This window comes from Oryzias melastigma, linkage group LG18 (genome assembly GCF_002922805.2).
Source record: "Oryzias melastigma strain HK-1 linkage group LG18, ASM292280v2, whole genome shotgun sequence".
NCBI lineage: Eukaryota > Metazoa > Chordata > Actinopteri > Beloniformes > Adrianichthyidae > Oryzias > Oryzias melastigma.
The window spans coordinates 25,525,454-25,541,465 of NC_050529.1; the positions used below are offsets into that span (position 1 = coordinate 25,525,454).

General features: G+C 41.1%; 1 protein-coding gene across 5 annotated transcripts in view; it reads left to right on the forward strand.

Moving 5' to 3' along the window:
• Positions 1–16,012, forward strand: part of dock11 (dedicator of cytokinesis 11) — an 89,541-nt gene that overhangs the window by 38,566 nt on the left and 34,963 nt on the right. For 2 of the 5 annotated variants that reach the window (XM_024287573.2, XM_024287569.2), the window contains exons 20-34: positions 470–593; positions 668–780; positions 872–955; positions 1,041–1,130; positions 2,444–2,565; positions 2,638–2,707; positions 2,778–2,903; positions 3,082–3,153; positions 4,185–4,331; positions 4,418–4,501; positions 6,257–6,368; positions 11,971–12,009; positions 12,908–13,092; positions 14,836–14,949; positions 15,053–15,122. In XM_024287573.2, coding sequence (XP_024143341.1) covers positions 470–593; positions 668–780; positions 872–955; positions 1,041–1,130; positions 2,444–2,565; positions 2,638–2,707; positions 2,778–2,903; positions 3,082–3,153; positions 4,185–4,331; positions 4,418–4,501; positions 6,257–6,368; positions 11,971–12,009; positions 12,908–13,092; positions 14,836–14,949; positions 15,053–15,122 — 1,552 coding nt within the window. The remainder of the gene's footprint in view (positions 1–469; positions 594–667; positions 781–871; positions 956–1,040; positions 1,131–2,443; positions 2,566–2,637; positions 2,708–2,777; positions 2,904–3,081; positions 3,154–4,184; positions 4,332–4,417; positions 4,502–6,256; positions 6,369–11,970; positions 12,010–12,907; positions 13,093–14,835; positions 14,950–15,052; positions 15,123–16,012) is intronic. The other 3 variants (XM_024287570.2, XM_024287571.2, XM_024287572.2) reach the window with 3 other exon arrangements.

Consider the following 16,012-nt stretch of genomic DNA (forward strand, 5'->3'; position numbering starts at 1 on the left):
GAATCCTGCAGATATCTGCAGTCTGTAGGAGAAAACTGCTGTCAGAGGAGGTCCGTATGACTCTGATATCAAGTGAATTAGGCTTTTAAGGAACCTCAAACTGAATCAAACAGCTTCAGCTTGAAGCTGAACTGAGGGTTTCTCCTCAAATCATCAATAAAGTCTTTCAAAACAGTTTTAGAGGAAATATTGTTATTACCTTTATCTCTATTACCAAGGACTCTTGCTTGATTTTGGCTTGGCAAAGTTTCACAAATTTATTCCCAAATTTTACTCTGTTTTTTGGAAAAAATAACTGTATGGTTTGTATGTTTACTCTGCAAAATCAGGAGTGTAGCTTAAAATGTGTTTCTTATGTGTGGCTGACCTCTAGAGGGCAAGAGGAGCATTGCATGCACCCTGCAAGGCCAAAACTGTCTTAATTAACTTGTGTTTTCTAAACGTCTGGATATTTCGATCTCGTCTGCAGGTTAAACTTGAGCTCCCAGTCCACGTGCACGAAAAGCACCACGTCCTCTTCAGCTTTTACCACATCAGCTGTGAGTCCAGCAGCAAGGCAAGCAGCAAGAAGAAGGACAGCGTAGAGTCGCTGGGTGAGTCTCCACGTTTCTGCGTCTGATGTGAGGAAGCTCTTCAGAACCGCCTGATGATGTGTGATGTGTTTCAGTCGGCTATGCGTGGATGCCTCTGCTGAAAGACGGGAGGATGCAGTCGGCAGAGCTACAACTACCCGTTTCTGCAACTCTGCCTGCTGGGTATCTTTGTCAGGACAGCAAGAAGGTAGAACAGCAGCAGACGTTTAGTCTTTTAAATGTTGTTTTGTGGACAAACGAATGCACAAAGTTCTGTCTGCTTGGTTTTGTTGGAGCAGACTCAGCCGGATATCAAGTGGGTAGAAAATGCAAAGACGCTGTTCAGAGTGAGGATGCGTGTAGCATCGACCATTTATCCTCAGGTACTCCTTCGCTGCACGCTCAAAGCACAGTGGGTGCTGTTGCAGAGTCTGCTGGGATGTTTGAGGTTTTTTTCGGTTTGCTTAGGACCCCCATCTGCAGAAGTTCTTCCAGCACTGCCAGCTGATGAGGACAACATCAGAGGGAAACCCAGCAGACCTCATCAAGTTCCTGAAGGTGAGCTGCTGCTCTTGAAATCTCCTCTCTGCGCTGTTGAAACCTTTTCTCCGCTTTGAGTATGCGGCAAGGTTCACATTTTCACTCAAATGTGCAGTAAGAAAGACAAACTGCTAAAACTGTGGCGTTCATTTTATGCCACAAGTCCCCCACAAGCGTCTATCAAACTCCATGCAAGGAGCGTTGGAAAATAATGAATTTTGGGCATAGTGACCCCCACCTCAAAAGACAATGATATCACAGCGGGAGAGACCATCAAAAAACTGAATGAGGCCAAAATCTCTTATGGGGCTCAAGTCAAATATTTCAAAATCCACCAACGAAACCAAAACACGTGTTGGGGGTTTCCAAAGGAAGTTTTAATATTATTATGGGATGGCCACAGGACCTACAGCTTGTGAAATTAGACAATTTTCATGCTTTCTCACAATACAGGAAAAGAAAACTTTTATCTGAGCGATCTTGAGAGACCAGCTTTACAACCACAACCACCGTTTCATGACTTCAGTTTGTCCTTTCTGTGTGGGGTATACAATACCACTCGTGACTTTTATTGTCTTTCTCTTCTTTCTCAGCAATCAAGTTAAAGTTGACTTTCTGAAGAAATAACTATTGCCAGACTTACAATAGGTCAACTATCACTTTTACCTTTTTGCAGAGTGAAATGTGTTCACCTTTTAAAAGATAAATCTAAGCTCTAGGTTTATGAAGAAGGAAAGTTTATAGAAAATAACAATCTTAGTAAAAATAGTAATGTAAATCTAATGAAAAATTTACATAAAAGCTATGAGTGGAAATTAAAGATCCAGCACCATGCAATCTTTTGCTTTACATACTTACGTGAGAAAACAGCTTTTTGTTCAGAACCAAACTAGAGCAGAAAGTCTACTATCGTTGGAGCTGCAGCAAAATGAGTCCACTTTATTTCTTTTTATTCAAGCTTTGTGTCACAAAGCTCCAAAATCACACTTTGCACATCAATTCATAGTCAGACGCATCAAAACACACATGAATGCATAACACATCAAAACAAGATAAAAGCTGAAATCAGCAAAGGAAATGCTCTGAGGGAGTTGGCTTTGGAAAAACCAGAGAGACAAAGAAACTAAATAATAAAATTGGATGCAAAAATAAACTTTATCTAGTATTAAATGTGTCTTTATTCCAAGAGGCTTTCTCAATTGTGAATTGAAGAAGGAGAAGATTGAGTCGTCTCCATCAGTTACCGATACCAGTTGACTGTATTTGTTTTCACCCAAACATTTGTAATGGTCTGACTGCAGCGTCTGACCGTCTGTCTTGGTTCCCTGCAGTGCCTGCATGCTGTGGAGACTCAGGTCATCATCACCTTCTTACCCACGGTGCTGATGCAGCTGTTCGAGGTGCTCACTGCCACCACCAAAGAGGCCCATGACACCACCGTCAACGCTCTGCGGTCTGTCCGTGCTCCTGCTGCTGTTACTGAAGCCATCAGAGCTTAAAGTGAGGGCTCCTGTTTCTCTTTCAGAGTGATCATTCACATCGTCTCCAGATGTCACGAGGAAGGACTGGAGCATTACCTGCGCTCTTTCGTGAAGGTACAGGGCTTAAAATAAAAAGGTTTACGTAGATTAAAGATGTTTCATCTTTACCGTTCTCCTCCTAAAGTACGTCTTTGTGACCAACACCCCGGCTCCGGGAAACTCTGCCACCACCCATGAGGTGCTGGCCACCACCGTGACTGCCGTCCTCAAGCAAACGGCGGATTTCAACACCAGCAACAAGCTGCTCAAGGTGAGTCTGTCAGTACCCCAAACAGACAGCAGGGGGCAGAGCTGCATTCATCAACGGCAGCAGAGCATCACCTGAAGAGCATGCTGCTGCCTGCTCAAACAGGTTACTGTATGATTCCTTCACCTGGACTCCAGGAAGTTTTCAGGACTCTCCTGAGATTTTCCCTCTTTTCCCTCAGTATTCCTGGTTCTTCTTTGACATCATGGCCAAGTCCATGGCCCAGTACCTCCAAGAGGAAAACCGCATGAAGGTTTGTATGTGAGGCCCTATCCCTCTATTGCACATGTGTCAAAGTCAAGGCCCAGGGGCCGGATCCGGCCCTCCGGGAAATTCTATCCGGCCCTCCAGATCATTTTATTTTATTGTTATTAATGACCCGATGTTATCTTGCACTCATTTCTAATTTGTATAATTTGGCAAAATACATTTTTATAGACAGTAAAATATTGAAAGTTATTTAAAAGTTAAATTGATTTATTCTGGAATAATATTCCTGCCTTTTTATTATTCATAATTATGTTAAAACGTAAAGTTTTGTCTTTCTTTCTAGCTTTATGGACTATTTTGGTATTTACTAACATTTTTTTAGGCTATTTTGAAGTTTAGCTAACATTTTAGCTACATGGTAACTGTTTTGGCTAATTTAGGCTTTTTTCAGTTTTTTAGGCTGTTTTGGAGTTAGGCTAATATTTACACGCTAGCTATTCTTGGCTAATTTAGCTTTTTGTAGTTTTGGCAGGTTATTTTGAAGTTTAGCTATTTTTTAAGCTACATTCTAGCTGTTTTGGCTAACCTAAGTGTTTTTTATGTGTTTTAGGCTAAGTTGGCATTTAGCTAAAATTTTAGCTATCAATTTATCAATGTCATCTATCAGCACTAGCGTCATCAGCGGCTGCATTCAGCTTACAGCATTCACACTAGCAATATTGCAGGTAATGTTATATACTGTATCTAGTTCATAATTATGTTAAAAAATATGTTTTTAAAGTTTTAAAAGTTTTAGAGTGTTGAATAAATGTTTATCCTGTTCGACCCGTAACCTAAGGTGTGTTTTGGATCCGTGACCTAAGGTGTGTTTTGGATCCGTGACCTAAGGTGTGTTTTGGATCCGTGACCTAAGGTGTGTTTTGGATTTTGGCCCCTCGTGTGATTGAGTTTGACACTCCTGTTCTGTTTGGAATGAATGCCACTCCAGTGTGATGTTAAAAACATGACGTTTGAACTCTCAAAGTCAGCAGTAAGGGTTAGATGTTTTGAGGATTGTATGTTGCTTCATTCCAGATGCCGCGGCCGCAGCGCTTCCCCGACAGCTTCCACCAGGCGCTGCAGTCCCTGGTTCTGTCCGTCATGCCTCACATCATCATCCGACACTCCGAGATCCCAGAGGAGGCGCGCTGCATCAACCTGAGCCTGGCTAATTTCATCAAGGTTCAGTCCCTCCTGCCGAGGTTTCCCTTTGCTAAATTTTGTTTTGATTTTTGTGACCGGTGTGTTTGTGCTCCTCCTCTCCTCAGAGATGCCTGACCTTCATGAACCGGGGCTTTGCGTTCGGCCTGATCAACCACTACATGTGTCACTTTGGCTTCAAGGATCCTAAGGTGCACACTCCAGTTTGTTTTTAAATCAAAATGTGAGAGGAAAGAGTTTTATCTTTAATTCCTTCAAATGAAAAACACATAAGGAGCTTTCTCATTCAATCAAAGATAAGGATGTAACGATTACGTCAAGGCACGATTAGATTCTATCCACGGTTTTAAAGTCATGATTTTTGTTTGAACACAATGAATTCAAGTATTTTAAGGCCAAGTATGTTTTCTTTGTGCCCCTTACATCAAATTGTCTGTTTTCCTAGTAACAGAAATGATTCAATACAAATAAACAATTATACATTATATCGAAATGATCACAAATCCTTTCATACTCGGTCCCAGGAAGGAGTCAGAGCGGAAACAGTCATGAAGCTGAGTCGTCACCATGACGGTTGTCACAGTCCATCTGTCAAAGTCGCAGGAAAGTTGCAATGAAAATGTAACGTTGCAGGATGAGGAACAAATCTTGGCTTTGCTTGAATTTGAGTAAATAGTTGCGATCACAACATCATGAAATCCTGGAGAGACTGACTTAATGTGAAACTTTTAAATCTGAAGGAGCTGCGAGAATTTCCCAGGAGGGAAACGCAGATGAAGACCACGGCCTGTCTGCCACGCACACACACTCAAAGGCGCGCGCACTCACATACACATAGGTGCGCACACTCACTCACAGGCGCGTACACACACACTCACAGGCCCGCCTGCATGAAATTCAGGCAAAGGGCGTGAATTTTTTTTTTTTTTCATTTCTGCATCGATAAACATTCTGACGAGTTTGAATCTTTTCTTTCCCGATTCACGAAGAATTGTTACATCCTTAATTAAAGATCATTTTAGATCATTTACTGCACATCATCTGTTTTTTTCAGGACTCTAAATGTTTTTGGCTCATTTCAGACAGTTTTGATATAAGGAAACAAATTCCACCTCATTTTTTCTGATTATGATTTACTTAGATGATGAAGAGTTTTTAATATAAATTGATCAGATTTGAATGTATCAACATGTTTTTTTTAAAAGATTTAACATCAAAGAAGCATTGTTGTGTTTTCCGTAACACCTGCTTTTTTATGAGCTCTTATCTGTTACAGATATGCGTCAAGTGTAAAGCAGTGATATGAGATTCACAAGTTCAGGAGTTATTTAGACTTCATGGTTCACATTTTTAAAACAATGTTATAAGTTAATTATTTTTACCTGAAAACTAAAAGAGGAAATTCAAGTTATAAAAGGATTTACCATTAGCTGTTTATGGTTGACTGTAAAAAAAAGAAAAGAAAAAAAAGACAAGGAAGTGTTTGAAAGGACCCTGATCTGTAGTTTTCTGTCACGACTGATCGATGAAGGCTGACAGACTTGTTTGCTCCTGAGCCAAAATTCAAACAGGAAGTTCATTATTTTTTATCAGATACAACAACTGAGGTGTCGCCGGTGACGCTTGAACACAAAATCTTGAACTTTTCAACCGTTAACACGATCATTCCAGTAGATTCTTAGAGAAAAGCAGCGTTTCTCCATAAGAATCTACTGGAATGATCGTGTTAAGAATTAAAAAAATGACAGTAAATCAAACACTGGAGCTCCAGAGTCTTGGGGTTCTTCTAGACCACAGGGATGTTTTTATCCTCCCAGCATGTTTGTCTTACTTTGTTAGCATTAGTGGCACATTGGACTAACAAAGCCTAGACGTATATCCTGCTTGTGCGTGTTGATTCTTTGACGGCTGGCTGCCTCTCGCATGTGTCTGCTTCTGTCCTGCAGGGGCTGACTGAGATGAAGTTTGAGTTCCTGATGGCGGCGTGCAACCACGAGCACTTCATCCCGCTCAACCTGCCCATGGCTTTCGGGCGCACCAAGCTGCAGAGGGTTCAAGGTGAGTGCAAGGCCATGCCTCACCGTCACACACCGGATGTGCGGAATCATACATGTTTTGATGTGTTTACAAATGCAGTCATGAAAATAAGTTTGTGTCCCCCCTCCTGATGTGTTTTCTGTCCTTTAGTGTTAGGACAAACCAACCCGACCAACACTCAGATCATATGCTCCTCTGCAGATGCTTAGCTCCATGATACGACTAATGTTACTCTGATTTCATAGAAAAGCAGAGGTTTATGATATAAAACATACAAGTAAATGAAGCACAAACATGTAGCTAAAATTAATAGATAAATAAAATAAACAAAAATGAGCTGGAAGGAAGTCTGAGACCAGAACATCATTACCAACACACACATTTTGGTTGAAAAATACTCTTGTTTTTGGTAGAAAAAGACTCGTATAACTGGCAACCCTAATAGAAATGTATTTTTTTCTGTTTTAAACTTTGAACCTTTACCGCCTGAGGTGTTTCTGTCAAAACCTTCAGCACTCTTTGACGTACCGTAACTCCTTACACAATCAAAGAGAAGTGGTTTTGTGCTGTTAAGCAACACTTCGAAGCAGCTTTTCACAGCAACTCCTATAAGGTCATTTTATATCAGTACAAAGCCACTTTTCCCTTCGACAGAATAAGCTGATTCACGTTGATCGTGTAAAGCGTTGAATCTAACTGCAGTCAAACGTAAACGCTCGTCTGGAGCTAAAGCTCCATTGTAAAAACAGTTTTACAAATTTGAACACTTTTGTTAATAGAAATTAAGGATGTAACGATTCTTTGTGAATTGGTAAAAAAAAAACGTTTTAAACTCGTCAACATGTTCATTGTTGCAGAAAATTTTAAGATCAGTTTGTCTCGGCCTGCACCTGAGCTGATGACATTTCTCCAATGCAGGCAGTGTGAGTGTGTGAGCGTAGCAGACAGGCTGTGTGTTCTTCATCAGTTTCCAACCAAGGAAATTCCTCCAGCTCCTTCAGATTTAAAAGTTCCACATAAGTCAGTCCCTCCAGGATTTCTCCATGTTACAATCACAACTATTAACATAGATTCAACAAAGCGTAGATCTGTTCCTCACTCTGCAACTTTACATTTTCATCACAACTTTACTGCAACCGATCTACGGTGACAACAGTGATGAGTGATGACCATTGACATGAATATCAATGGACACCACAGCCCCCCACCCCCGTGTTCCAAACAGGAAGTACCTGCTTGTTGCAAGAGGGCCAAAGTCCCATAGACTTCCATTGAGAAACAGACAGTGATTCCTCTGTCATTTTATTTGTCAGAATGACCATTCTTGCTCTGAGACATTCTTCTTAACACGTTCTTTATAATCCTAATTTTTTTAAAATATATTTTTTCTTCATCACCACTTATTCAAGTTATAAACTGACCAATCACATGCCTCAGTAAAAGCATGTGGCCTCGAATGTTTGATTGACAGATTGCTCAGTGGGAGGGGTGTGGACTTCGAACAAGCCGGAAAAGCTTACTCCTGATTGGTTGGCAGTACTTCCTCTAAAAACGTGACTCAGACCGACTCGGACCAATCGCTGTCGATGGGTTGTGATTGTTTGCAATATGGCGGTAGACGTAGAAGGAAGTGACACTATCTAATAATTCTATTAGTAGGAAAACAGACAATTTGATGTAAGGGGAAAAAAGAAAACTTACTTGACCTTCACATACCTTTAATTCATTGTGTTAAAAAAAATCTGAAAAAATCAAAATTATGACTTCAAAGCTGTGAATCAAATTCTGGCTTGACTTAATCGTTACATCCCTGATTAAAACAACAAACCTGTTACCCTCTCTTTACACATTTTAAGATAATCCCGAACACTAAAAAAAGTTTTAACACAAGTGGCTACAACTAACACAATTTCCACTTCTGACTTATGACTTTCAGCCGCCATCTTGTCTGCAACCAGGTCCTCTTGTGGTTTAGTGGTGTGCGGTGCCATTTCACATCCTAGCTGACATTTATGCTCCACAATCTAACATTGTGTGTGTAAAAGTGCCAGAGGGTCACAGAGAAGACTCAACAGTGTGTTCCCTACTCCCCCACCTCTTACCACAGTTTGATAACCAGCAGACAACTGCATTACTAATATCCATTTACCCTAACACCCATTGTGAATAGGGGAGTAACGGATCATAGAACTCGGTTCGGATCATGTCAGGGTTTTAGGCTCACGGTTCGGATTATACTTTGGATCAGTAAAAAGTAATAAAAAACAGCAAAAAACAACAATTGTTTATTAAATCTAACTGTGGGATCATTTAAATATTTAAAATAATTATTGTTATCCATAAAACATGGCATTGCTGAGCCCACTTTTCCTGGTGATTTATGATCCCTTTGGCTTGCCGTACTCTCGTCCCCTGACAGCACGTCCCTGTTACGGAGCGGTTTTCTCTTGTCCGGTACGGTTGCTGCTCTTAACTGGGAGATTCTTTGAATCCAGAAATAGAAACGTGTACTGATGCCTTTATTCAGCTCTTGAAATTAAATAAACCTGATATCTATCGATCTCCATGATGAAATCGAGAAAAGTTTTTAATGGCAGCTCCTCCCACACACAGCAGGAGCTTCAGGTGAACAGATTTTAGGATAACCGTGAAGCAATACACGCGTGTGCTGATCCATACGGATCATAGATTATCTGTGATCTGTCAAACCACTTTCCTTTATGTTGGTTGTATTCAGACTATAAATGCCCTAATCTCAGTAGCATGGATGTTCTGATGGCTTCATGTCTTTCCAGCAGCAAACAATCCTACAAATATGAACCCTTCAGATAAATTTGGTGAAATCCTTGATCAGGAGATGCCCAAAGCCCCCATGTGTTCACTTAAAGATTTAAATCATTTCTCTAAAAAGAAAAGGATTCTCAGAAAAGGATAACATGAGCCTAGATAAATAAACTTGGATGAAGAGTTGTTGCTGGAAAAGAACACTACACAAGCATGTTCATGAAAATCTGTAGCTGTTACTGCATCTATGTGAACACTACATCCAGAGTTAGCTTCTAAGGACTCACTCTGATGACAGGGGTGTTTGTTCATGTTCTTGTGGCATTTTCTGTTAGAGGACAAGTTCAAAGAAAAGTAAGCTTTCTTTAAAACAAAAACAATATGAATTTGTGACATAGAAAATACTCTGGGCGGGGCCACAAGCTTCCTGCTCTGCTCCATTCTGATGCACCCGCTCAGAGACAAATAGATCCCTAACGTCTTTGTTTTCCTCATCTGAGCTGCAATCTAGATCTAAACTTTTTTCATGCACTGCTAATGTTAAGTTGAGGGTGTGAGGGGCTGTACGCAGAGAGATAAGTTATGGGTGTTGGAAGGGGGGGTGGGCTTACTCAGCGCCAACAATTTCGCCCACAACTCAGAGATGAATTTCTGATGAACACCTGCTGCTCTGCAGAAACTAGATCCTAGAAAATGACACTGTTTTTAAAAAAACGTTTAAAAAAACACACATAATCATAATTAAAAGACTACTGGAATGCTTTGGAAACAGATCCAAAGATGATCGGAGTGGGACTCTAACGCTGCATTCTGTGCCATGTAGAAATAGAGCTGTCCTTGTGGGTAATGAGACGTAAGAAGAAGTTTGTGACTTTATGATCTGTGAAGTAAACTGGTGGAGAGATGGTAAAATTGCCTTCTTGTAATTTTAGAGATTTCAATAATTATGTGATTGCTGTACAGCAAACATACGTTTTTTTTGGCACCTAAAAATTAAATCGCACGATTAGCAATTTCAGGAAACTTGGTATCAAAATGTTCAACTCATTCAGGAAATTTCTTGTACTTACTTTTACTTTTGGAATTCAGAAACTTCATAGTTTTTGAAATATTGAGCAAAATGTACCCCATAGAGAATAAATGAGAAATTGCTCAAATCCTTCAGAAACTTTGTGTACTTTAAAAACCTTTGAACATCCACATACTTTGAGAGAGACACCATTCACACTTTAACATGTTCAGCAGCTACTGGGGTTTTTAAGGTAAACATGGAATTTAGTTTTCATTTTAACAACATGCTAACAGTTTTTGGCTAATTAAGACATTTTTTCTGTTTTTTAGAAAAAGGAAAAGTTTAGCTAACATTTCAACATAATGCTGACTGTTTTTTGGCGAATTTAGACATTTTTTAGGCTAATTTGGAGTTTAGCTGACGTTTAAGCATCATGCAAACTGTTTTGGCAAAGTTAGACATTTCTTAAATTCTTTAGGCACATTTGGAGTTTAGCTATTTTTTTCACATAATGCTAACTGTTTTGGTTAAATTAGATATTTCTTAATCCTTTAACACCTGAGGCGTCGCCAGTAAAGCTTAAACACAAAATCTTTAGCATACTATAACTTTTCAACCGTTAATACAATCATTCCAGCAGATTCTGAAGGAGAAAAGCGATTCTCCTTCAGAATCTGCTGGAATTATGTTGATCTAGTAAACAATTAAAAATGATAGTAAATCAAAGAAGCTCCGGTGCTCCTGGAGCTCCGGTGTTAAAAGGTTAAATTCTTAAGGCAAATATGAAGTTTTGCTCATATTTTAGCGTCATGGTAGCTGTTTTGGCTAAATTAGAGATGTTTTGGCTAATTTGGTTTTTAGCTAATATTCAGGCAAGCTTCAGTGTTTTCAGCTATCAGCAGTATTATCTTCAGCAGCCACGTTCAGCTTACAGCACTCACACTTGCATTATCCCAGATAATGCTATATACCTAGTTAAACTTTATTTCTTATAGTCCATAGTTTTCCATTTACTCTATGAGGTTATCTTGGTTAGAGCATGCTTATTTAAATTTTGTGATGAAAACATTTTTCAAAAGCAAAAAAAGAATTGTATCCTTCATAGATGCAGTCTTTCCCGATTTAGAGATGATCCAGCGCTCTGACCCTTTGTCAGGAAACTGGCTGACATTTTTCTATAAAATGTGATGTGTAAGTCACTGTAGTTAAAACTGCCCACTAAGCGTTAATGATTGAATCAAGTCAAACCTTTATCATCCAGACAACTGGAGCAGTGAGAGAAACCACGGCGGCTGAACTCAGACGTGACTTTCTTAGTTTCAGGTGACAGAAAAAGGAAAACCGTGTCCACATCAACGCTCCCGTAACGATGCGTTCAGTGACCCTCATGACAACAGTCTTCATTTAGGGCTATTGTGAAAGTGCAGTCAGAGAAGTTCAGGATGAACTCGTCAGACTCGATGAGCTGATCTCTCCAATGAATCTATTGACATCTCTTAGAAGAGGGCTGTGGATGAATGAACTAAAGCAACATTGGAACCAGAGACAGATAGTCAACACAGGTACAACAATAGAGCTCCATTGTATTGCCCCCATGTTTTTTTACCTCTGGTTTCCGGTCATTGAATACATAAATACACTCTAAGGTTGCTTCATGTTTTCAACTGTTGCAGTTTGATGTCAGTCTCAGTCTGGTGAACCAGTTAGCCTTTTATTACGCGTGTGGACATGCTGCATGGATTGTTTATGCCTCACCCCACAGTTCTTTGTTTTCACCCCCCCCTCCCTCTCTTTTTGTGTGTATGTTTGTGTTTTGCTTGTGGTCAGATTTAATTCCATATGCGACGGAGCTTTTTGGCCCTGTAGGTAGGTGACGCTCACCGCCCCGTGTCTGCACCCTGCTCATGCTCCTCTGTTGTTCTGACTGACATTAACCTGCCCGCCGTCAGCACCCCCCCCCCCTCTCTCATGGAGCGCTCATTTCCTCCCACTCACTCTGAATGGTGCTGGGCCACTGCTTAATGTGCCTGCCGGGCTCTGGGCCAGCACTGAGGGGAGGGGCTTGGCTGTTATGGGAATCAACTGACCCTTTTCCCCTAATGTCTAATTGACTTCTTACTTGTAAACAGTAGATAAATTCATTTCTCTTGATGCTGCGGTTCTTCGTCTATCTGTTTGAGTCTCTTTCCGCTGCCTGCCGTTCTCTGCCTCTGTCACTGGAGAAGATAATTGCAGATTGATGCTTGTTTCAGTATTCACATGTTACTTTTGAAAAAGGGGCATTTTTGTTGTCTCTGCTGAAACAGACAGCTTCTGTTTTTGATCCTGAAAACCTTCGCAGCATCACATTTTCCTTTAGAGATTTTTGTCATTTTTGTGTAATAGTCTGAACACGTGTGGGTTTTTTTGTGGACTTGTGTTGCATATTGACGTGTTGCACTCTGAACTCGTCATGGTTTGTGATGCATTGCAACTCATATACTGTCACCAAATCATAACAGTAACGTTTGGTATGTTGAAGTTTTCTGTGGTTGGGTGATGCTTTTCAGTTGAAGCAGTTTCAGGTTTCTGTGGTGAAATGAGCCGCTTCATGATACACATTTAAACCTGATATTCTTAGTGTCATATCGGATCAAATTTAGTCAAAGTGAGCACTAAACACATGTCATCAAACTAGCTGTCTGAGTTAGCTCTAAAGCCAGTGGAGCGTGCGCTGAAGGCCAGCCAGTACTAATGCACTGATGCTTCCTGTTTGACCCAACAGCAGAACAGAGCCTGGAGTTCAGCCTGACGGAGGAATACTGTCGGAACCACTTCCTGGTGGGTCTGCTGCTGAGAGAAGTGGCCGAGGCCCTGCAGCAGGGAGCCGAAGTCCGACAGCTGGCTGTCGGCGTCCTAAAAAACCTGCTGATTAAGCACGCCATGGATGACCGCTACACTGCATTCAAGGTGAGCAGGACTGAGTGTTAACAGGAGAAACTTAATCCTGTAAACGCCGGTTTACCCAGAAACTATTTTAAAAAGTCTGAATTGGAATAGAATTGTAAGTTTTCACGTAAAGTGGTCACAGGAGTTCCAAAAATAACCCCTGAAATCTGGGAAATGGATGTTTTAAAGCGGTAAAACTCTCCACCACATACTTGATCAATATTTATCTCAGACAGACATTAAATGTATCATACAACAGTAAAACTATGGTGGCCAACAGGGCTCACATAAAAGCCACAACTCAACAAACAAAGCTGAAGCACAACAAGAAAAGCCGACAACCTGACGAAAAAGCTCAAACACAACGGCACAAGCCGACAACACTGCAACAAAAGCTGAAGCATGACGACAAAAGCTGAAGCATGACGACAAAAGCTGAAGTATGATGACACAAGCCGACAACACGACAACAAAAGCCAAAGCACAACTTGACAAGTCGACAACACGACGACGAACAGGATGAAAAAAGCCGAAGCACACCTAAAAAAGCCGTCATATTTCTGCGAGCTGTGTCAGCCACCATATAAAACTCCAGTCTCATACCCTCAAAACAAAAATAGAAGATTCATGTAGATTAGGAAAAGTGCATGTATTCTGTGCAGGAGATGCAGCACAGAGGACAAGGTCAAAAGCCAATCAGGACACAGAATAGAATGCAGAAACAAAAAAAACATGCAAAACTGCACTGAAAAAATCAGTGAAACAGTGAGACAAAAAAGGAACTCTGAGGGATATAGTGAGAGAACCCCCCCCGCTCTTTATTTTAACTGCCTTTATGGCAGGGGTGTCCAAAGTCAGTTCTTGAGGACCGGTGACCTTCATGTTTTCCAACTAACCTGCCATTGAAGCTCCTTATTGGCCAAACACACCTGATCCAGGTGATGAGCAGCAGATAAGGCAGAACTTCTGGAGATCCAGCTGGAGGTCGGTCCTCGAGGCCTGAAGTGCTTCATGATATGGTATCCACATCCCATATGTTTTAGGGCAGGGATGTTCAAAGTCCGTCCTTGAGGAACAGACTATCACTAAACCACAAATGTGCTCTTGCTCGCTTTTTTAACCAACTTTATGAGGGGGTGGAAGGGGTAGCTTGTTAGTTATAAACTGTTTTATTTTTTTAACAAACTGACTGTACCTTACAATAGTTAGTTTTATTTTTGGTTGTTTATTTTTGGGTTTAGACTGTGTAAATAGTGTCCAAAAAAGGAAATTGTTGAGCTTTTATTGATATTGCATTCAATGACAGATGATATTTTACTAAAATAGCACAAGAACTGTCCTGCAAACAAATAAGTTTTATTTTTTGTCACATTGCCATGTTCAAACACATCATATTTGCATGCAAGCTGTCGTGATAGCATCTGGCAACAGAAGGTGAAGTCTTTTGTAAACTTGCATTAAAATGTCACGCGGCGTTCGGCGTCGCATGCATGCGTGCCGGGTTTCACCGCCTGGTGCACTTTGCAACCTCTTTGCATATCACTGAAGAAGAAGCTTTATTTTCATAGAGACAGAAACCGTGAGAAAACTGCTAGCCATCATCTCTTTCAGCCGCCACAAAGTAAAGAAAATAAAGTTCATCAAAAGTTTTACTGGAGGAGAAATCTGTTGCAGATGTCTGTCTTCCCAGCATGCGTGGAGTCTTAGAGATGCAGCTTCATCTTGACGATCTGCTTTTTGAGTTCAGTCATTTGTCTTTCTCAGAACCAGCAGGCAAGGATCTGCTTGCTGTACCTGCCTCTGTACGAGCTGCTCTACCAGAACTTGAAGCAGCTGTCTGCCCAGCCGCAGAGCTCCAGCCCGGGGCTCGCCCTCAACGTGAGTCCCCCCCGTCCGCCATCTGACCTCTTCTTTTCATCAGTTTGCTTGTGTGAAACCTGAAGTTAGGGTTCGGTTTTCATCCTCTCTTGTTCCTCACCAGAACTCCAGAGATGACCTGATATCAACCAGTTCCATAGACAGCCGGAGAGTCAGTGCTGCACTTGACCACGGTGAGTTGATAACTAGAGAGTATTTGACCTCTTCCTGTTTACTGCTGGTTCTGGGTCGTCACCGCAGCGCCCTCAGCAACTCTGTTTATGCTTCACGCCAGCTCATCCATTAGCAGCACTCTGTCTGAAAGCTGTGGAGCAGACATGCTGGAGAAGATGAGTGCGGGCCTCTTAGTGTCGCAGTGTTTTTCTAGGCCTTAACTCTCTCCTATGTTGACTTCTTAACATGTGTGAGATAACGATGATGATGGCAGGTGCAGGTGGCGCCCGAGTGAATCCCAGTCGTAGCAGATGGAGGTGTTGTATTTTGATGCCGTCATGTGGTTTTCCAACATGCCGCGTTATAGATTTGAAGTGAAATCTTTGAGATGCTTTCCTTTATGATGTCTCTATAAATCTGTTTAATGGACCATTTGGCTTTGCATTAAAAGATGAAAATCAAAGCAACAAAACAGCGAAGCATCAGCTCATGATCCTCGAGATTAACGAGCCGATCATAAACGCTGAGAGCTGAAATCTGTCCGTCACACACAGAGGAAAACATGAAAATCTGGAACCATTTTGTTTTTATTGATAATACAAAGGAAGAATTTAGAGTCTGCAGGAAAATAATTCCATATAGAACCTCCTCCACAACTAACCTGTAGAAACACCTCCAAAACAGAGCAGATCATTGCTGACAGAAGAAACCAGATCAGCTCCTCGAAGCTCCTCAAAGGGAAACAGTTGTAGCTCCTTCAAAATTTTTTTGTTATTAGTTTTGATAAGATTTTACTTTAAAGTTCCCCTCCATTCATCTTTTGATCCATCCATCCATCTTCCTCCGCTTCATCCGGGACCGGGTCGCGGGGGTAGCAGTCTAAGCAAAGATGCCCAGACTTCCCTCTCCC